We start from the raw sequence: 23,490 nt of genomic DNA on the forward strand, positions 1-23,490 counted from the left end.
CAACTTTCCATATTTGATGAACGTTATAAACCTTCTTAATACTTATCACTCAATGTCACACTCTTAACATTAAGACTTGTCTTGGAACGAAGTATGATTGACTTATTGATTTAACCATTTCTTTAATCCTTGATTCCTCTTCTTAAACATACAATTGTACTAAGACTCACTTAGAGGATCAATTGAGATATGGTTCTTAATCATTAAGACCTATCATAAAACATAAAAGCTACTCTCCCTTCTTCTTAGAATGGAGAAACTTTTATCTTTCTGCCTACATGATTCTTCTTATTCGTTTTGCTATTGATTTAAACCTTTTTAATCAATTACGAATTACACTTAATCTTGTAAGTATAATCACATTTACTAAACTTTTAGTAAAACATGACGAATATCTTTGTTAGTCTTATGATGGAATTGACCAACACGCAACTTTGTGTGCTCGATCTCCTAGTCCTTCACTTGACACTTTGTCAACGAACTAGTCTAATTTCCAAATATGAAATTTCTCATTCATCATGCAACCAAGTTGCGTGATTCCAAATTTCTGTCCAATTGAAACTTGGGCGATGAGAAACTCTCCCTATTTGGTAAACTCTCGACTTTCCATAAATAACATAATAAGAACCAAATCTATTATTGCTAATAATAGAAACATTTTAACATCATTTTTTCATACACGCCATTGCAAGGATAAATAAATAAAATTTAAAATCAAAATTTATTTTATTGCGAAAAAATTTGTCCTTACAATGCAACTCATTGAAAAACTTATGCTAATACATCTTTCTTAGCAATCTAACTCTAACTCTAAGTAGTATCTTAAGAATCTAATCTTCGAGAAATGCGATCGAAATCCATTCCTTCATGGTTAGATTCTGCTCACTTCTTCCTTTAAGCTCCCTTTCTTTTCTTCGATTCTACAAAAACATCAATTGTAATCTTATCACATTATGTATTAAGAATCTAGAACAGAAGCTTAAAAGAGTTAGTTAGTGGATTTTACCTATATTAGAGCCATACGTTTCGACTCTCCCATCTCTTAGATCTCTTAGGTAAATGGGGCAACTTCGTCTCCAATGCCCTTTCTCTTGGCAATAAAAGCAAATTGACTCTTTTGGAACATGACATGGAACTACTTTAGACATTGCCTTTCTCTTATCATCAAACTTTTCGATCATAGCATGTCTTTCGTTGCCATTGTCTATATCCATAGAGGTCTTGAAGGCAGATTCACCAATCAACTTTGCTTTTCCATTGCGCCAAACCATTGCTGATTCAGCAGCAATAAGCATATAGGTGAGATCTATAAGGGTCACGTCGCGGTTCATCATATAGTACTCTCTTACGAACTCACTATATGAGTAGTGACTGAAGAACCCAATCAACAGCCATTTCCTCACAGACAACGGATCCCAACATTCTTAACCTATCAATGTGTGACTTCATCCCTAGGACGTGTGCACACACCGACTTTCCTTCTTTATGTTTACTTGCCAAAAGGGCTTGAGTGATCTTGAACTTTTCAAGCCTTTGAACTTGTGGGTTAGGGAGAATAATTTGAGGAGGAGGAGGAAGTGAAGTATGATATCTTGTTCCTCGATCGAATCGTGGAATATGATCTTCATGTGGAATGCTTGTTCCACGGGATTTGAGAAAACCATAGTTGTCGAACTTTGACATCTACAATACGGGAGAAAACAAATTCAAGTTAGTTGATTGATAGAGTCCTTAGCAAATCACCCAAATGAGATACTAAGGCTAGGACCCAACACAATATTCTACAACTCGGGAGAGGGATGTCGTAACCCTAATTGCAGAATATTTGAAGGTAAGTGAATGACGATTCACTAATTTCCACCACGAAAAAACGAAAAGGAAATTTAAGTTTTAAATCTATGAAAACTCCTAGATCCTTTGAGATTCATTGAACTTTCAATGGCATGTTTAAATCTCGATATGCCCCTCTAGTTTGTGACTGGGATGCCGAGGATCACAAAGCGGGTGTGAATAACCATGCAAACTTACATGGTGCCCTCACATGTTACAGTCACCGATTCGATGTGCCGGTAAACCACACACGCTCCACCGAACTATGACAAACATTGAGTCACCCTTTGCTACCTTTGCTTAGAACCATTTAGTGTGCCGGTAAACCACACACGCTCCACTAACGTCTTCGCAAGGGCACAAAGTGTAATTTCATGGAATTGCATCAATTCACTTTTGCCTAAGTAACTAAGATTGGGAATCTTATGAAAACATTTAGTTACTTTAATAATTCATTATACTTATAATGGATGGTTTCATCCTATCCTACCTTTTCGGCTAACGACCCTCCACTGAGTGCGGTGGGTAAGAGTGGATACCCATTCAATCGCCATTTTATAGGCAATTTCCTTAAACACCCCTTATAGACCAGCTTCGTGAATGAGGCCTACTAACGGTAAGACTGACTTTTATTCATACATATATATAATGTTAGACTTTTAATGTTATATATAATATAGGGTGTATTTTACACTTTTAAAATATTAGGTGGTTAAATTTAACAATTATACTTTTAATTCAATTAAATTGTAAACCAAAACTTTTATGGATTTATTAAACTTCCTTTAATTATACACCTTAATTAATTAATAAAACCATAAGGGTGTGATTTGAACTTTTCAAAACAATACTAGGGTTTTAGAATTTAACATTCCTAAATTAAACTTTTAATCAACTTTTAAATTCCAAAACTTGAGGGCAAGTTTTGAAACATTTCAAAAACTTAGGGTTTAGAATTTAAATATACATCAAAATTAAACTATTAATCAAAATTTAAATTCCAAAACTTGAGGGCAAGTTTTGAAACCTTTTCAAAACATTAGGGTTTTAACTATTTAGATTTCAAAACAACAAAACTTTTGGGTTTAAATTTAAACTATAAAACCTAAATGGATTAATTTGAAACTATTCCAAACTTTGTCAAGAATATTCTAGATCACACAATTCAAATAAGGCAATTAAGTATAATTGGTGGTTATCTAATTAGATCTAGTTCAAATTCTTGCAAGATAATGATCAAATAATTTCCATAACTTAACATATATCAAATAAGGTAACAATTATCTAATTAGATGACCAAAATCTTTTATTTTGACAAGGATAATCATAAGGGATTAACAAAATTCGAATTTTATTAAGTTTAAACAATTATGGAAATTATCCTAAGTCAAAATAGGTAAAAATCCCAAAAATCCGTCTGTCAGACAGCAAAACTCGTCGAGTCCCCTAATGGACTCGCCGAGTAGGGGCCTACTCGTCGAGTCCACAATGGGACTCGCCGAGTACATCAGGCAGGAGAAAAAAACGATTTTTTCAAGCATGAACAAATTAACAAGGCATCAATACAATAGAAACCAATCAAGTCTCTGATACCACTGATGGGTTTTGGTCCTAAGAACATCCTATGTGCTCATACAAACCCTAATGCTTGGATCTAGGTTTCTCTATTGTACATGAAAGTTATCGAAGACTATAAACCCTAATTCTAGCATATGGAAATCGATATTAACATATAATTAGGTTTAAGATATTACCTTGATTGTTATGTAGTAATAACAATCCCAATTCCTCCTTGAATTGACTTTAGGAAGCTTAGAGTCACAATTGTCACTCCTCTAATGGTTCACAAACACCATAAGCAAGAGGATGAAGAGGAGAGAGGATGGAGGCTGCCCAAAAATGTCTACAAGCCCTAGAGGAGTCTTCTCCACGTTTTTGGGTCATAAGGGGTCTTTATATAGTGAGGCCATTAGGGTTATCTAAAAAGGAAACCCTAATTTGGATGCTTAAGCCCTAAGCAACCCATAGACTCCTTTAATTAAAGCCTTGGACGATTTCCTTATGGGTTTCCCCATAGAATTCGTCCACCCCTTAATACAAGGCAATCCATGGCCCAAATTGCAATTATCTTATAATTACAATTCCAGTACCTTAAGTTTAATTAATCTCTTTTAGTCACAAAACTAATTACCAATTAATTATTGACTAATATTAATTAAACGGTATGATTTCTCCTTTAATATATTATTTCCATAATATATTAATAAATCATATTTAATCCTTTCTCTCCATAATTCATCCTATCAAGTTGCTTTGGTGAAGGCAACCCAAAAGAACCATGCACCATCGGGTCAAGTACATACCAAAATAGTTATGGACTTAGACACTAATCCAACAATTAGGCGGAGGCTAGATCACATCCCTACCGGGTCAGAGACTTACCGAGACACCTGAGGTGAGTCTTCTCACTATATGTTACCTAGAGCAGTATTATGTGTGGACTAGAGGGTCTTATGTGTTATGTATGAGATTATGTGCTATGTGTTATATGTATGTCGTATGATGATATAGACCGGACCGAAGGGTCCAATGATACAGACCGGGCCGGAGGGCCCAACGAGCTATGATCGGACCAGAGGGTCCAACGAGCTACGGGACTGGAGGGTCCCGCTGAGACACATCGACCAGAGGGTCGTATTATAGCCTCGAGTGGCGTATGTGTTGTATGTGGTATTTTGGGAAACTCACTAAGCATTTATGCTTATAATTGTTGTGTTATGTGTTTCAGGTACTAGTGATGAGCGCGGGAAGGCGCCGACATGATTCGTACACACGCACATTGGAGTTTATATATTTTGATCTTGGGGTTTTGTACTGATACAATGTTTTTAAAATGATTGTGAATGATATTTTATGGTTTTTCAAAAGTGAAAAATTGTTCAAATTTTACGGTGTTACAAGTTGGTATCAGAGCCTTGGTTTGAGGGATTCAGATGCATCTTCGGGCGTATCTGAACTCAAACTAAGGATTTGAGAAAATTTATAATGAAGTAAAATTTTTGAAAAGAGTAAAAAGAGTTTTGAGACAAACAGAGCAGAGCCGTATGTACGATCAGCCAGCACCCGAACGGTGAATCCCCAAAAGTACCCTTACATTATGTGTTATGAGATATGTTATGTTACATTATACATGCTAGAGTAGGCTAGGTATACATATTAGGACTAGAGTGGCCTGATTTGTGATGCCTTAGCCTAAGAGATTTATGCTGCTGTTGCTGCTGCCAGACCTCAGGGAGGTGACTCGTTGTTGTTTCGGGAGTTCAGCAACACGAAACCACCAGAGTTCGACGGGACGCAGGACCCGATTGCCGCTGTGAGATGGATTTATGACATCGAGGGATGTTTTTATATGTGTTCTTGTACATAGCACTTGAGGATTCGGTTCGCCCTGAACCAGCTCCGCTTGGGAGCAAAGGATTGGTGGAAGTTCATGACGACGAACTTCACTTTGGCTGAGATTTCCGAGGTGACCTGGGAGAGGTTCACCGCTATGTTTAGAGAGGAGTATGTTCCCCCGGTGGAGAGGGAATGGTTGATTCAGGAGTTCTTGACCCTCAAGCAGGGTACTGATTCTGTGGCAGTGATCACCAGGAAGTTTCATGAGAGGGCGATGTTTTGCCCTGAGCAGGTGTCTTCTAAGCAGGCTCGTATGAGCCGTTATCTGAGTGTTCTGAGGAGAGATATTCGGGAGTTCGTGGTGAACTCGACTTATCGGACATTTGCTGAGCTCCAGGCAAATTCCCGGAAGAGGGAGATTGAGTTGGAGACTCAGGCCAGGGAGGAGGCCGAGTCACAGAGGGCGGACCGGCGACCGGCTCAGTCTCAGCCGGCAGCCAAGCGGGCTAGACCCGTTGATTCTAGATCTGGGGGCACAAAGGGCCGTACTTGTGGGAAGTGCGGTAAGAGTCACGAGGGGTCGTGTAGGGCTGGAGTATGCTACAAGTGCGGGAAGGAAGGGAATATCACGAGAGATTGCCCCAAGGGATTTTCGGTTTGCTTTCATTGCAACCAGACCGGCCATCAGAAGGCCGAGTGCCCTCAGCTTCTTCATGGATCTGCACCTGCTGCTAGGACTACCGAGGTTCGGCCGGTGAACGCCGAGGCCCCGAAGGCTCGTGGGAGAGCATTTCAGTTGACTGCGGAGGAGGTCCGCGCGGCGCCCTATGTTGTGGCTGGTATGTATTCTCTATTCATCTTTTATTTGAGTTGAGTTTTTATGCTTATATGATGATGTGTGAAGGTACTTTCCTTGTGAGTTATGTGCCTACTTTGGTATTATTTGACTCGGGTGCGAGTCGGTCGTTTGTTTTCGTAGCATTTAGTCAGCTCATTAGTATTCGTCGGGAGGCATTGGATCGACCTCTGCGAGTTTCCATAGCTAATGAGCGAGCAGTGTATGCCTCTGATGTGATTCGAGGATGTGTCCTTGAGATCTTCGGTGTGGAGTTTCCGATAGATCTGGTTCCGATCACGATGGGGGATGTGTGTGTTATAGTGGGTATGGATTGGTTGAGTCGATATGGAGCGGTGATAGACTGCGAGCGTCAATTGGTGACGATTTGAGACCCTAGTGGGGGAGTTCTTACGGTGTACGGCGAGGGTACACGTACGGGGTCAGCATTTTGCTCGGCCGCCAGAGCGAGACAGAGTCTACAGCAGGGTTGTAAGGGATTTGTTGCATATGTGATGGATGCGAGGGTTGATTCAGAGAGACCGAAGTCAGTGGATGAGGTCCCGATAGTGCGTGAGTTTCTGGATGTGTTTCCAGAGGAGTTGTCGGGTGTGCCTTCAGAGAGGCAAGTAGAGTTCGGTATTGAATTGGTTCCGGGAGCTGCGCCTATCGCCAAGGCGCCTTATCGCCTTGCGCCTCCGGAGATGCAGGAGCTATCCTCGCAGCTCCAGAGTTACTGGGGAAGGGATTTATCAGGCCGAGCAGTTCGCCATGGGGGGCGCCTATTCTTTTTGTCAAGAAGAAGGATGGTTCGCACCAGATGTGCATTGATTATTGTGAGTTGAACAAGCTAACGGTCAAGAACCGTTACCCATTGCCGATGATCGATGATTTGTTCGATCAGTTGCAGGGAGCATCTTGGTTCTCCAAGATCGATTTGAGGTCTGGGTATCATCAGGTGAGGGTGCGGGAGGAGGACGTCTAGAAGACAGCATTCCGGACTCGTTATGGGCATTACGAGTTCGTGGTGATGCCTTTCGGACTCACCAATGCACCGGCGGTGTTCATGGATCTCATGAACAGGGTATGCAGACCGATGTTGGATCGCTCAGTGATCGTGTTCATCGACGACAAATTGGTGTATTCGAGATCCAGAGAGCAGCATGAGGAGCATTTGAGGGAGATCGTCGGAGTTCTGAGATCGGAGAGGCTTTATGCCAAATTCTCCAAATGTGAGTTCTGGCTACGAGAGGTTTAATTTTTGGGGCATCTCGTTAACCAGAATGGGATATTGGTCGATCTGGCCAAGATTGAGGCGGTCATGAGGTGGGAGGTACCGAGATCACCCACCGAGATCAGGAGCTTTCTGGGTTTGGCCGACTATTATCGGAGATTTATTAAGGATTTCTCGAAGATCGCCGTTCCACTCACCAAGTTGACCCGGAAGGGTGCTGCGTTTTCTTGGGGTCCAAAGCAGCAGACCTTGTTCGAGACACTTCGCCAGAAATTATGCGAAGCCCCAGTATTAGCCCTTCCGGAAGAGATGGAGGATTTTGTGGTATATTTTGATGCATCGATATCCGGATTGGGAGCGGTGCTTATGCAGAGGGGGCATGTGATAGCATATGCATCAAGGCAGCTTAAGCCTCATGAGTCGAGGTATCCCACTCATGATTTGGAACTGTGAGCGGTAGTGTTCGCCCTCAAGATCTGGCGATATTATCTGTATGGGGTTCGGTGTACGATATACATAGACCACAAGAGCTTGAAGTATTTGATGGATCAGCCCAACCGGAATATGCGCCAGAGGAGGTGGTTGGACGTGGTCAAGGATTATGATTGTGAAATCCTGTACCACCCGGGCAAGGCTAATGTTGTAGCTGATGCACTGAGCCGTAGGGCGGAGGGCGCCCAAATGCGAGATGTTTGTTTGAGATTGACAGTGATGACCCCGGTGTTGGATGCTATTCATGGGGCCCAGGCTGAGGCTGTGAGGCCAGAAATGTAACGTCCCAAAATTCAAGACTAAAAATTTCTTTTAATAAAACATTACTTAAAGCAAGATCATCAAAACAAAACATAATCAGAGTATTAATTTCCAAAACACATGTTCGTTATCAGAGTAAAACATTCTCAGGCTATCTAATCTATGGTGTGTGCCATGCGATCACCCCGAGCTCTTCCCTCCGCTACCGGAAGTACCTGAAACCAAAACTGAAAACCGTAAGCACGAAGCTTAATGAGTTCCCCACCCTACCACATACCATGCATAACCACATACTGGGCCACGCCCGCTATCCTGGGCCTCACCCCTACCTCAGGCCTCGCCCGCTACAACGGCTCCACCGCTCCAGGCCCCGCCTGGCTCCGAGCCCCGCTCGAATACAAATCTGTTTCACTTAGGCCTCGCCTGTCATAGGGCCTCGCCCGCTAACATATAATAGCATGATATGTGCATATTTAGTGTGTATTAAGTGTAGTTTATTATTCATATATTGGCTAAATTGTTGCATATTATGGACAAAAGGTACTTAAAAGTGTTAAATTGTGTTTTTCAGTCCAAAGATGAAGCTCGGAAGCGAAAGGAAGCAAGAGAAGCGGTTGAGAGCTCAAGAGTGGAAAGAAGAAAGAAAACAGCCAAAATAAGGCTTCTACTCGTGGAGTTATCTCTTGACTCGACGAGTCCGGTCGAAGATTCAGAGAGATAAGCATTCGGAAGTCAAGACAGTTATCAGGTTACGACTAATGTGAGAGGGACTCGACGAGTCGCCATATGACTCGACGAGTCGGTATGCATATATAAAGATAACTCTTTAATGCGAAAAAGAAGAGAATTCTGGGAAGTTTCAGAGGTGTTAAGCTGCGAATAAGAAGCCAGAAGAACCCTAGAAGTCGACCAAAGAAGCTAGAATCCAATTCCGGGAGTAATTAAGGCGTAATTTCATCATTCTACTTAATTCTCTTGTTTTGTCAATATGATTAAGCAACTTGAACTTATTTGTTTGCTGTTATTCACCTTAGTTATGAACTAATTTCTTTATACTTCTGTTTGGGGATACAAAGTTGACAATATGGTTTGATTGATTGGTAGGATTAATTCTAAGTTGGTGATTAATTGTTATTTTAGCTTGCTAAAGAACCTTGTGTATGAATTAGTTTATTTTCTGTTAATAGGAAGATAGTTAATTAGCATGAACATCTATTAATTATCGACCTCATATGATAAGTGACCACTAAATCATATGTCTAGGATTAATGAATATGAAACTAGGATTAATAAGTAAATTGAGTAAATTCATGTGCAAGCTTGTAAGATGACTATTGAACAAGAGGTTAATTAAAAATAACAATTTAATTAGCTATTGCAAGTCTAACTTAACCCGAATAATTAATCTAGTAAATATAATTAAGTTAAGCAATTGGCCACTGTTTGAATTAGTTTATTTGCTAAGGATTAGGGTAGTGAACACAACTTAATCACTTGAATCGGTAACCAACGAAAGAATTAATCCATTGCACTATTACCTTAAAAGCAACCATAAAGTTAACCGAGTTGAACTAAACAGAAGTTTCTTTCCCATTATTGAATCTAGTTAATTTGTTCTTTTCTAGCCTTGCATTAGTTTTGTTTAATAAGTTTCTAGTCTTGTAAAACTAGAGAAAAACCCTTAATTGCTAAAGTAATTTGGATAGAATTAGTTTTTAATTTAATTTGCCGTTCCCTGTGTTCGATACCCTGCTTATTTAGCTATACCACAATTGATAGGTTCACTGCCTTTTGTGTGTTATTTGATAATTAAAGTAGGATTAAAACTAAGTGAGTTTTACACACATCATAGCACAAAAACATATCACAACACATAAGCTAAACACATACTAACATATCATGTCCAAAGGCCTCGCCTATCTTGGGCCTCGCTCTTGTCCTGCTACTGATGAGTCATGGAACCCCGTCCATGCTCCTACTGATAGTGAGATACGGGCCCAGCCCACACTCACTCTTTCCCTAACTTGGGCCTCACCCCTGATCTGTTGCTAATGAGATGTGGAACACCATCCACACTCTGCTATTGGTGAGATACGGGACCTCGCCCACACTCACCTCCTTACCAGGCACATACAAGTATCACACAGAATACAAGTATAAACTATCACATAAACCATTCATTGGGCACCCGCCCGCTATCATTGGAACTCGTCCTGAATATCATACTAGTATACTATGCCTAGGGCTAACCCTCGGGTCTTCTACTCATAACTACATGGGCCGACATTGTGGCCGTAGACCCATTCACACAAAAAGGAAACTCACCTGCGCTTGCTGAACTTGTTGATAACCCCTCTGGATGCTGACCGATAATTCCCTGAACCGCTGCTCCGCTAGCTCCCCAAGCTACCAATATCAATGCAACACTTAGTCTAACTGACCCCCGACAGTCAACCAAGTCAACTCTGGTCAAGGTCAAAGTCCTGGTCAAAGTCAACCTCCCAGGTCAACCCTACTCACCGAGTCTGCCTACCGACTCGCCGAGTTCATAAGCTCAGAGTCCTTCCATTCGCGACTTGACTCGCCGAGTCAGTCCATGACTCGCCGAGTCTACCGATTTCCGAGTCCTGACCTGTCCGACTCACCGATTCTCCACTCGACTCACTGATTCGAGTCTCAACTCGAAGGGTTTGGGGTTTCGCGACCTGACTCGCCGAGTCCAAGACAACCTTCAACAGACTCACCGAGTTGTTCTTCCAACTCACCGAGTTCCTGCCCAAATTCATCTGATTCGACGAGTTGTTCATCCCACTCGTCGAGTTCCTCCTAATCTTCATGCTACTCGCCGAGTCCACTCAAAGGACTCGCCGAGTCCATTCAGATCTTCATACATGCAGAGGACTTTTGAGTCATGCATGGACTCCAAACTGTAGATCTACCCTTCCCAAGCCTATTCCTCACGTAAAGTTGCAAACTTTACGTGTAGAGAAGGAGATCTAGGCTAAATACACCATAAACTAGGGTTTAAGGCAAAGAGGCTCCAAAATCAACTCAAGGGCAGATACTTTATGCTTCACAAGGCCAAAATATGCTTAGATCCGAAGTAGCAACTTCAGATCTGGATTCTAACTCAAATGGATACTAATCATGGCTAAAAGCCCCAAAACTCACACATAGATCTAGGTGCAAAGGAGTCCAAGAACTAGTTATTACCTCCAAATGTTCAGAAATATCTTCCCAATCGCAGATCTATAGCCCCCTTCTTGCACCTTCAAGATTCTTCTTCCTTCTCCAAGCTTTCATGCACTCTTCAAGGCAATAATTGGCTCCACAATGGATATGGCGGCTAGGGTTTGGTATTCTGGGTTAGAGAGGCAGTAAAGGAACCCTAGGGAAGAGAATGAGGCACTTAAATAGGCTCCAAGTCCCGAATTTAGGGTTTTCCTCGTACAGACCAGACTCGTCGAGTCTCCTTGGCCGACTCACCGAGTCGGTCACTTACTCCTCGACCCGAATCCCGCTCGGACTCGCCGAGTCGTCCCTTAAAATTAGGGTTTCCTTTCCTTTCTTGGCCTTCCTGACTTTGGGTGTTACAAGAAAGCTAGAAGAGAGAGCGAGTTGTCGGGCTGGTATCGGAATTCGTTACCGATAACCGGGGGCTTATGACATTTCAGGGTCAGACATGGGTACCGTCCGTGGGCGGAACGCATACCATTTTGATGGAAGAGGCTCATCGATCGAAATTCTCGATCCATCCCGGGGCCACTAAGATGTATTTGGACCTGAAAAAGGAATATTGGTGGCGTTGTATGAAGAAGGATGTCGCATGGTTTGTAGAGAGATGCTTGACCTGTCGCAGGGTTAAGGTCGAGCACCAGCGTCCACATGGTAATCTGCAACCATTAGAGATTCCTGAGTGGAAATTGAAACAAATTACCATGGATTTCATCACCAAATTGCCAAGGACCGCGAGGGGTGTCGATGCAATTTGGGTGATTGTGGACAGGTTGATGAAGAGTGCTCACTTCCTGGCCATCAGTGAGAGCTCTTCCGCGGAGAGGTTGGCAGAGATGTACGTGAGAGAGGTGGTATCACGGCATGGAGTGCCGATCTCGATTGTCTCAGATCGAGATGTACGTTTCACTTCCAGATTCTGGAAGAAGTTTCATGAGGAATTGGGTACGAAACTGCATTTTAGTACTGCATACCACCCACAGACTGACGGGCAGAGTGAGCGGACGATTTAGACACTCGAGGACATGCTCCGAGCATGCATGTTGGATTTCGGCGGGAGTTGGGACACATATTTGCCCTTGGCAGAGTTTTCTTACAACAACAGCCATCATTCGAGCATTGGCATGCCGCCCTTTGAGCTGTTGTATGGGAGGAGGTGTCGGACCCCTATTTGCTGGGGAAAAATAGGGCAGCATGAGATGGGTAGTACCGAGATTGTGCTTCAGACGACAGAGCAGATCCAACAGGTCAGACAGAGGTTGTTGACCGCTCAGAGTCGTCAGAAGATTTATACGGACAGTCGCCGGTCCGAGCTCGAGTTTCAGGTCGGCGACTTCGTGCTCCTGAAGGTCTCTCCTTGGAAAGGAGTGATTCGATTGAGGAAGAGGGGCAAGTTGGGGCCCCGATATATTGGTCCTTTCAGGGTGATCGCGAGGGTAGGCAGGGTAGCCTACCGTTTTGAGTTACCAGCAGAGTTGGGTCAGATTCATGACACTTTCCACGTGTCGCAACTGCGAAAGTGTATAGCCGACGAGTCGGCAGTGGTACCATTAGAAGATATTCAGGTGGATGCGAGCCTGAATTATGTTGAGAGACCGGTGGCGATTAGGGATCGGAAGATCAAGGTTTTGAGGAACAAGGAGGTGCCTCTGGTTCAGGTCCAGTGGCAGCATCGGAAAGGGTCAGAGTTAACTTGGGAACCGGAGCATGAGATGCGGGAGCAACATCCATAGTTGTTTGCAGAATGAGACTTCGAGGGCGAAATCTGATTCTAGTGGGGGAGAATTGTAACATCAGGATTTTCAATTATTATATTTTATTCTTTATATTTTGGAAGTTGTGAGGAGACTCGACGAGTTGGTGTTTAAACTCGCCGAGTATGGTCGCGGATTCTTATCCGGGTTCATAGCTGGACTCGGCGAGTTCATGAGTGGAATCAGCGAGTCCACACTGTTTAATGAAACCCTAATTTCCAGGGTTTGAGACCTATTTAAAGGCCCTTAGGGCCGTCATTTGCGGCCACCAAACCCCAGAGAGAAACCCTAAGAGATTTAGAGCGTTTTGTGAGGAAGGAGGGGCCATTCTTGATCCTTTTGTTGGTGTTTTTGCAAGAGGGAGGTGACCAAGGCAAGAGGAGGCTGAAGGAGGTGCGATTTTGGTGATTTATGAGTTCTTAGAGACCACATTGAGGTATTTTGTTCGGACCTTCTTTAGTTTTGGTGTTGATTCTTAGTGTTAGGGTTTTCTAACCCTTTTAGAGGTTGGATAAGTGGAGCATTTGGTCCCTTATCGAGTCTATGTCTTGGATCTGGACCCAAAGAGGTCCAGAGACCTTAACCCTTGGAGCTTTATGAGTCATTTTGGGAGCCATGAGCTTGGGATGTCATTTTTGGGGCTAAATCACCAAGTTAGACCATTTAGATGTTATATGAGTGTCAAGGTCTGAACTTTACGTGATTATCATGCTTGGGAAGGCCAGATCTATGAATGTATGGAACAGATCTGACCTCGGGAGTTGTATGGAGTTTGTGCATGGCATGAACTCGCCGAGTCCGAAGAACAGACTCGGCGAGTAAGATGAGGGTTTCCCGTAAATCACTCAGTGAGTAGACTTGCCGAGTTGGGGAATAACTCGGAGAGTCAGGGAGAGTTAGGGGGGACTAGAGTTCAAGGCCGAACTCACCGAGTTGTTCTTGAGACTCGGCGAGTTGAGTCGGGGTGGCCCCGCGATTCATGCCAGGTGTGACTCGTTGATTCAGGGGAAGTACTCGACGTGCCAAGAGAGGGACTAAGAGAGTCAGTGGACACGTGTAGACTCGCCGAGTCGCCCAAATAACTCGACGAGTCGGGTCAAAGTTTGACCGTTGACTTTTGTTGACTTTTAGGGTTGAGTATAGTGGTATTTATGAGAGTATTACTTTGTGTGATTAGGCGGAGGCTAGATCACATTCCTACCGGGTCAGAGACTTACAGAGATACCTAAGGTGAGTCTTCTCACTATACGTTACCTAGAGCGGTATTATGTGTGGACTAGAGGGTCTTATGTGTTATGTATGAGATTATGTGCTATGTGTTATATGTATGTTGTATGACGATATAGACCGGACCGAAGGGTCCAACGATACAGACCGGGCCGGAGGGCCCAACGAGCTATAACCGGGCCAGAGGGTCCAACGAGCTACGGGACTGGAGGGTCCCGCTGAGACACATCGACCGGAGGGTCGTATTATAGCCTCGAGTGGCGTATGTGTTGTATGCGGTAGTTTGGGGAACTCACTAAGCATTTATGCTTATAGTTGTTGTGTTATGTGTTTCAGGTACTAGTGATGAGCGCGGGAAGGTGTCGGCATGATTCGTACACACGCACATTGGAGTTTATATATTCTGATCGTGGGGTTTTGTACTGATACAATGCTGATACAATGTTTTTAAAATGATTGTGAATGATATTTTATGGTTTTTCAAAAGTGAAAAATTGTTCAAATTTTACGGTGTTACACACAAACCTAAATCTAACCTACGAACCCGCCAACCTGTAAACCCATATAAATAAGTGGGTTGAAGGGTCATATATGGGTTTATGTTCCAAACCCGCAAACATGTGACCCGCCAACTCATGAAATGTATAGTTAAATGGGTCATGTTTGGGTTGGTATATTTTGACCCACCATGACACGATTGTCAGACCTATATTGTGGTATCGAAGAAAAAGGGAAATAACTCTAAGAATATCGTAAACCTGGGAATTGGGTGTATTATTGCATGGAAATCAATCTACAAGGTTGTTGGTCTGATTACAATAATTCTAATATTAGGCTAATATACACATGTATACAATATACACAAACATCTCCCGACAATTTGATCGAGAGGTAAATGACAGACGTATGAACCGGAGCTAAAATCTGAGAATAAGCTGGTGGGTAGACCTTTGGTGAAGATATCGGCATACTGAGAGGCGGATGGAATATGAAGAATTCATATATGGCCGATAGCAACTTTGTCTCGAACAAAGTGAATGTCGATTTCAATATGTTTTATTATTTGGTGTTGAATTGGGTTGGTTAACATGTAGACCGCACTGACATTGTCACAATATACAATGGTTGCTTTTGGCGTAGGACAACGAAGCTCAAGAAGAAGGTTCCAGTGCCAAGAGATTTCAGCACCGGTGTTGGCAACACCACTGTTTTCTGTCGTAGGAGCCCATGGTCAAGAGTGCCTTGAACATAACTTAGAATCTGTTTGAGAGAGTGAAGATGGGGCTCTCGAGGATCATGTATGTATGACAGACATAACAGTACTAAATAAGTACTAGCACATTCTCATATACATACATACCAGAAATAACAGTAGTGAATCCACCGTAAACACTATAACTAACTAAATGGGTCGGCCTTGGTGCCTTCTCACCTCTCAAGAATCTTGAACTGATAAGATAAGATAAGATAAGATCGGATAAGTCCCAATGCGTAGCTCCAACTCAAGTGCCTAAAATTATCATGTGACTAGTTTGGTCAAGATTCCAAAATACCAAAAATACCCTCCAAGTAAAACTTGGTCAACCGTGGTCAAAGTCAATGTCAACAATCAAGGTCAACAGTCAATGTTGACCCAACTCGTCGAGTGCATCTAGCAACTCGTCGAGGCCCTTCAGTGTTCAAAAAACCGGGGAAAACCCTAACCAATTCGTCGAGTTGTCTCATCAACTCGCCGAGTTACTCGTCAGACTGAAAACGGGAAAAACCCGATCCAACTCGCCGGGTTATCTTATCAACTCGTCGAGGTTACTTTCCAGACCGAAAACGGGAAAACCCGATCCAACTCGTTCAGTTGCTAGGGCAAATCATCGAGTTTTCCATTGTCTTAACATAATCGGTCCTTTCAGTCGAATCCAAAGCTCCATACAACATATCCTTAACCATAGATACGTCTAGAAGGGTAAAGTTTCCAACTTTACACCCAAAGACCATCTAATATGCATTAGACTCAAACCCTAGCTCCTTTAAGGAAGGTCTTGACTCATTAAGCCTTTAAACTCACATCCCATCGACCCAAAACACAGATCGGATGTCCAAGGGTGGACAAATCACGTAAAGTTTCTAACTTTACGTCCATGCATGTGTGAAATACTCTCCAATATCCATTTTAGCCTTCATTGTGGACATAATGCATGAATAGGACATGGAGGCTATTAAAGTTTGCAACTTTAATCCTTTAAAGGTTTTATAGAGGACAGATCTACACTCCTAACCTCTGGAAACCTCTTATCTTGAGACATCCAACCCAAAGTTCCAAAATAAGCCCTAAACTACCAAAAGATGAGATCTAAAACACTACATGTCAAGGTTATGGCTTTATACCTTCAAAATGCAGCCCTTGATGTAGAGTTTCTAGATCCAAGATCACTCCTCCAAGATTGCTACTTCTCTCTTCAAGAATTCCTTCAAAAATCACACCACAACACTCAAAACTTCAATGAACAAGAAGGGGAGGTGGTTCTAGGGTTTCTCTAAGTAAGGAGGTTGGTAAGGAGGCCAACCCTAATGGTTAAGTTATTTAAATATGGTACTAAACCCGAAAAATTAGTGTTTTCCTTTACAGTGTCTACTCGTCAAGTATGGGTCGTCCAACTCGTCGAGTAAACCTTGAGTCCCACGTCCAATATCGATCTCTACTCGTCGAGTCTCAGTGCAAAACCCTAAAAATTTTAAAAAAATAAATGATACCTGGAACAAACATTACAATGTTCTTCTTCCAACTACGCAAAATGTTCTGGTGACACTAAAATCACCAACATCATATATTGAATAGTATTAGTTGCACCTATCATAAATTGGTGCAATGGTTGGTATTTATAACACTAAATCTCAACATTTGCACCCTTTATGAAATGGTGCAATGTTTCAAGAAATGTGAGGACCAAAATTTAAGGATTTGTATGTGCTAATCTTTGATAATTAATACTCGTATATAGTACTTTAACTATATAATAATTGCCAAAAAAAAGTACACTAGTCTAGCTATCTTTTAGTTCCCTTTAAATTACTTTCAAATATTTTGAATGAGATTTGAACGTCCAAAAGTTCTTTCACCTACCAATATAAGATACATTGTTAAAGCAACAACTAAAAACCACATATAATTAATATGTGTTAAATATTATATGCTTCAAACACTTAATAAAAGAACGATTTATAGTAAAAAAAAAATTGCAACAGTCGCTTATGTGCATGCATGTGTTGTGTGTGTAGTTACAAGAGGGCAACCTATAGGTTAAATCAACATTTGTTCTCGTAGTAGCACAGGATGTACTAACTACATAGAGTGTAAATCTCAAAAACTCATTAATTTGCTTGTTATTCAAGTAATGAACAGTGAAACATTATTTATAAAACCATTAATATATATATATATATATATATATATATATATATATATATATATATATATATATATATATATATATATATATATATATAAGAAAAAGAGAAAAAAAAATGCTTCCGTGAAGCTTTGTTAAGTGGCTTCACTCCACACCACATTTACGCCTATTATTACATGGCACGGCCACATCATCCTTACGCAAGGTACGTAAGTAAGGACCATTCAGATGGCTCTATAAAACTATTAATTTTACCCAATTTCACAAATTCTATGTTTTGCAAAAAATAATAATAATAATAAATATATATATATATATATATATATATATATATATATATATATATATATATATATATATATATACACCGAAAAAGTAAATTTCACAAAAAAATGTCTTTTTCACGAATAATACGGTGGTGCATACGACTACATGAAATAAATGGTTATTTAATGAAAATAATAGAATTGTGATTGTATTGTGATTAAGTTTTCTATTTTGTTTTTATCATTTTTATGATTAACACTTTATTTTATATTTCTATTAGGTATGTAGTCATTTTCTCATAAACTTTTATTCATTATTCCACTTGAGAACACTTTATTGATGGGAAATAAAGACAACACAAGCTTGGAGTACTCTTGGACAGCCAGATATCATCAGCACTATCCCCATGTGGCAGTGCCCAAAATCCAAATTATAAAAAGTCGAGGGGTGAAGTTGTGGGGTGGGGCACATATGATAAGGTAAAGTGGTAAACCCTTCAAGTTCAACTTGTACTCAAATAGTTACTAATCATCAGGGAACTCTTTACCTTAGCCAACTTTGCATCGATTATGTAAACAAATTAAAGGTTATGGGTTCTTGAAACATGAACATGAACATGAACAGTCTCTGGGATGATTGTGTACCTGAAAGGGAACATAGACAAATGCATCATATATAATGTGTCCAAATGCCACAAGAATCTACACAAAGAAATGGCCATTAAGATGAAGACAAACATGCAAATACCATCAATTACTTTTTTCATATCACATACATCTTTTTTGTGGCAAACAACTTTTGAAACTTATAGAAACTTTTATCTTTATCTTTTAAGAAAAAAATCGAATTAAAGAAAAAGTTTCTTTGAGGTGTATGAGCTTAATCTTTTAGTTTAAACAAAAAAATTCAAAAAACTACTTTAAATAACTTTTGAAAACTTTTAGAAGCTTGTATATTTTATGTTATTTTACATCTTTAAAAAACTTAAATACTTTTGTTGACCGTTTACACATATATATTAAAGCTACTCTACCGACTACAACTACAACTAGTTTTGCCCAACACATTCACAATAATCTAGCCTCTCATTAGATTAAGGTAGGATGATAATTTCCAAAAATAAGAAATAAAAAAACATTATATTTATCCCTTTGATTGAAAATTGTGAATTACTTTCGCAAACAAACAAACACTACACATAGTATATAATCACTTCCATGAAACCAACATAGATAGCAACCAATGTACTTTGTACATTCTTCAAAATATCACGGATGAAAGAGCTATAACAAACAAAAGAGGTCAAAGTCACAAATTTGATTTGATTATGTAGCTTAGGTACTTCTCACATAAAAAGAATCTTAATAATAGAAGTAAAACATCAAAAACAGACATTTAGAGGTGTGTTGGTACTAACGTTCTTGGGAGATGTCCACCACTAATGTTAATTCAGATGTACCTTAGATGTCAAAAGATTTAATAGAAACTCTTGGAACTTGTATTGTACTATTTTTTACCACGTTAATTCCTTAAAAACGAAAATACTAGCATCTTGTCAATGGCTTTCCTAAACTTGCTTGACCCTCGAAATGTCATGCAAAAAAAGTATTCTTCCAACAAACTTTGACCTTAATAACACCAACACGTTCAAGAAACATCATATGTGTTGGTCCCAAGAGGATCGTAGGAAAGGGTATTTGAAATTTTTTTATAAGATAGTGTACAAAAAATATTCAAAACAATCGGATTCAAGAGAATGTAATTCTCATTGATGAAATGATAACGACAATTACAGTTCCAAAAACGGAATGAAATGTTTGATCACTATCAGGGCCGGTCCATTGGTCCATGATGCCCTGGGCGAGTCTAATATTAATGCCCATTTGTTTGTGTCGTCAAACACACAATACACAAACAACAAAAATTTATAAAACAAAAGTTTTCGTAAAATTTTTTAATTAACCAAAATTCATGTAAAATGTTGCAAAAATCGCCTAAACAATTCATACATTCTTTGAAGCAAATACATCAATTACTTTATGATTTCCAATAATAAATAAAACCAAAATTCGATAATAAACATTTCTAAATCAATGATAACACCCACTCATAGATCGGAATGATGAACATCTTTAGTTTTAGGTTCACATTAGATCTGCTATCCAATCTTGCTTCATGTTTTAACTGACTTTACTTTGTTTGCTAAATTTAAATTCAAATCAATGTACATAAGCAATTAAATATAAATATTATGAAAAGAGGCATATGACTAATTGACAACATCTTTAGACATTATTTGACTCCATTGATGATCAACTATGTGTTTCTTGTTAGCAGCATTGTCCTTCCTTTAGAGCTGATTTTCTTGTTTCTTTTCTTAAGCACATTCTTCATTCTCTTTTTGTTTCTTCAAAAGATGTTCAGGATCCAATTGTCCTGCATTAGTTACTTCAACCATATCTTCACACTACAATAAGCTTATAAATTTATAGGAATTGTAATTACCTATATTGCTTCATTAGACATATTAATATAAGAATAATGAAAATTTGAGAAAAAAATTGCATAAATTTTTAAAGGCTTTAAAGAAGTTCAAACCAAACTATTTGAAGCCATACAAAACAAACTTTGGAAGCAAAATAGCTATTCATTCAATATCAAAACGACATAAATCCTAACACCAAACACAACAAATATTCATGCAGTGTTCTCTCAACATAAAAAACATAACTGCACCTCGAGTTCTAAGAACAATGGAAAAACATTAGAGATAGGAATCGAAAAACTTACCTGTTAGATGTTTAACTCCAAAAAGAGAATAAATCACTTAGTCTTTGGTTGTTTGAACTCCAAAAAATGTAGAATTTACTCAATAAGCATCCAATCAAAACACAACTAATCAGATGTTGGGGATTAAAAAGGTCTAAACACAACCAATTAGAAGATATGGATATTGATAATTACATGAAGGTAGTCAACATAATCACAAAGCTAGTCAGCAAAATCACACGGTAAGCAAAATAAAAATTTAGAAAACTCATGAAAATTTCAGAATTGAAAGAAGAAACGGGATTTAATGATTGAATTAGAATCATAAATTAGAAAACTTAAGAATGTTAGTTTTAAGAACTCGAAAACAGGAATCACAATCGAAACTGATTCTATGCTAGCTTGTTGCAATAGATTCTGGATTTCAATGCAACAAGAGCCGTCTCCTCGTTTTCTGAAATGGCATGAAGATGTGCCATCTCCTCGTCTTCTAAACTAGATTTGTAATTATTTTCTTTTGCCGCCTGCTTCAAGCTGATTCGGCGATGCCCTAGACATGACTTGTATTTCTAGTATACGTTCTACCTTGATAAAAAAAGTGGGTCAAATTCACATGTTATGTATAACATGTAGACTTTAAACTGCTGCCCCTTACGTGTTGCTGCCCTGGGCTGTGGCCCAGCTCGCCCAACCCTTGGGCCGGCCCTGATCACTATAATGAAGAACATACTTCGGGTGTTTGAAAAATTGTTTCAATTTATATATTGGTTTGGAGTAAGTAAAATTTAAACCTTATTGAACATATCATCCACATCGAGAATCTCTTGTTTGATGGAAACCAACTTAACATATTTATCTCTTCTCTTCTTTTACCAATTTCCGTTGACAAGAATAGAATATAGCCGTGGGAGATCACAGTCGAAGCCAAAAGTTCTTAGTGTAAACAAATGTTTTGTAGAGTAAATTATTGAAACCATCCCTATGGTTTAGTCAAAATTATACGTTTGGTCTCTAATCTTTTTTTTTTCCACTCGGATCGTCCCTGTGGTTTGATTTTGTTACGTTTTTCATCCCTATGGTTTGGTCAAAATTACATGTTTGGTCCCTAACTTTATGTATATAAGGAACGAAAAACGTAACACAATCAAACCATAAGGACCATCCAAATGCAAAAAAAAAAGATTAGGAACTAAACGTGCAATTTTGATCAAACCATAGAGACAAATTTAATAATTTACTCAAACTCTGTTTTGTATCAACTTTATGAGTTCATATTTTCTGGAAACACATTTTGTAATTATCATGAATAAAAAAAACTTTATGCTTAGGTTATGCTTGATACATTGGGGCTAGTTTATTACTCAAGTTTTTTTTAAGTTGTCATAACTTAAATTAGAAGTGAGAAGAGAAGGTTCAGAAAAGCAATCTGATGTTTTCCTATATATATAAACAATTCTTGAATTATCAAACACAGCTACGAGAGTCAAGTTACATATATACCCTTGTACCTGAGCTAGTGACAAATCGAAGATAGTAAGATATTTTCAAGGACAAAAATGTAAAATCAGATATTGGGTTCCCAAAGTAGAGCAAATAGAAACAGGAGACCAATTACAATAAGGGGCGATACTTCATGATGATGATCTCTGTGGTGACGGAGTTCATGAGCTCCATTTCCATACATATGCGGTCCATTGAATGCATGCATATGAAGACTGAAAATCGACGGAATAAAACCCCCAAATGAAAACGTAAAATTCCCATAAGTCGCAGTAAACGCAGGTCCAAAACCACCGATTATTCCAGATCCATGTTGATGTTGCACATGATGATACGCATTCCGATTTCGTTGACGGGAAGTCTCCGGCCGTTGACCGGCGGGACGATTTGGAACTGATTCAGATTCAGACCTCGCGTCTGGATTCTTCCCTCTTCCGTATAAAGGGACCAATTTCTGTTCTTCAATGGAGGCCTTACACATCGGGCATTCTTGTGAACGAGAAGGCATGTGAAGCCATTTGTAGATGCAAGGCCAGCAAAAGAGATGACCACATAAAGTAACCACCGGATCTTGAGCTAAATCCAAGCATATGCTGCACTCGAAGTTTCCACCATCGCCATTGTTGTTTGAGAACGATGAGCTTTGGGTTGTTGGCCTGCTTGCCTCTTCCCCAAACCCACCGGACATCTCCTACCACAAGTACTACTGTCAATTCAAAACAGACACCCAACAGAAATCGAATTAAGATCATGAACAAATAAATAATTTCCAGAGCGAGAATCAACAAATTTATAATCTCTTCTTCGATCATGAATATCGCATGAATCAGAAAGTAAAACTATCAAAATCCAGCAATACACATAATCAGATCAATTTGAGAGAAATTGAGAATGCATGGTTGATTAATCAATTAGATAAGAAACGTGAAATTAGTGATGATGCATCGATCGAGATAGCAAGATCTTCTACGGGTTCATACGCAATGAATTCGAATGCTATCGTCGATTTCAAATTAACATAACGCAATCAGAAACAAGAAGGGAAAAAGATGAAAATTTTGGACAACCTAAATGCAATCACAATCAAAATTGGATGTAGATTACATTGATTAACAACATAACACGCGATGTTAATCAAATATTATGAGAAATTTAGGAAGTTGAAGAGGGTGGAAGGATTATTCACCGTAGAATCGGAGGAAATATAGCGATTGGCACCCCGCCACCTTTTTGTTTGAGTGAAAAATAGAGGTCGGGATTTTCATGGAAAATTGATTACGATTTGTG

The 23,490-nt window shown here is 39.8% G+C and overlaps 1 protein-coding gene across 2 annotated transcripts; it reads right to left on the reverse strand.

Annotated features, from left to right (window-relative positions):
• Nucleotides 1-22,252: 22,252 nt before the first annotated feature.
• Nucleotides 22,253-23,490, reverse strand: LOC111914068 (uncharacterized). Of its 2 annotated transcripts, none has more exons than XM_023909811.3 (2): nt 23,390-23,490; nt 22,253-22,909 (listed from the first exon to the last, which is right to left on the reverse strand). In XM_023909811.3, exon 2 carries the CDS (start codon nt 22,889-22,891, stop codon nt 22,268-22,270), a length of 624 nt encoding a protein of 207 aa, XP_023765579.1. In that variant the 5' UTR covers nt 22,892-22,909; nt 23,390-23,490; the 3' UTR covers nt 22,253-22,267. The 2 variants fall into 2 exon arrangements, with proteins under 2 accessions (XP_023765579.1, XP_052620474.1); XM_052764514.1 differs by lacking the exon at nt 23,390-23,490 and adding an exon at nt 23,271-23,383.

Source organism: Lactuca sativa, chromosome 6 (assembly GCF_002870075.4).
Source record: "Lactuca sativa cultivar Salinas chromosome 6, Lsat_Salinas_v11, whole genome shotgun sequence".
Taxonomy (NCBI): Eukaryota; Viridiplantae; Streptophyta; class Magnoliopsida; order Asterales; family Asteraceae; genus Lactuca; species Lactuca sativa.

Coding starts and splice junctions, on each gene's coding strand:
- LOC111914068 (XM_023909811.3), bottom strand. CDS start 22,891: ATGTCCGGTGGGTTTGGGGAAGAGGCAAGCAGGCCAACAACCCAAAGC.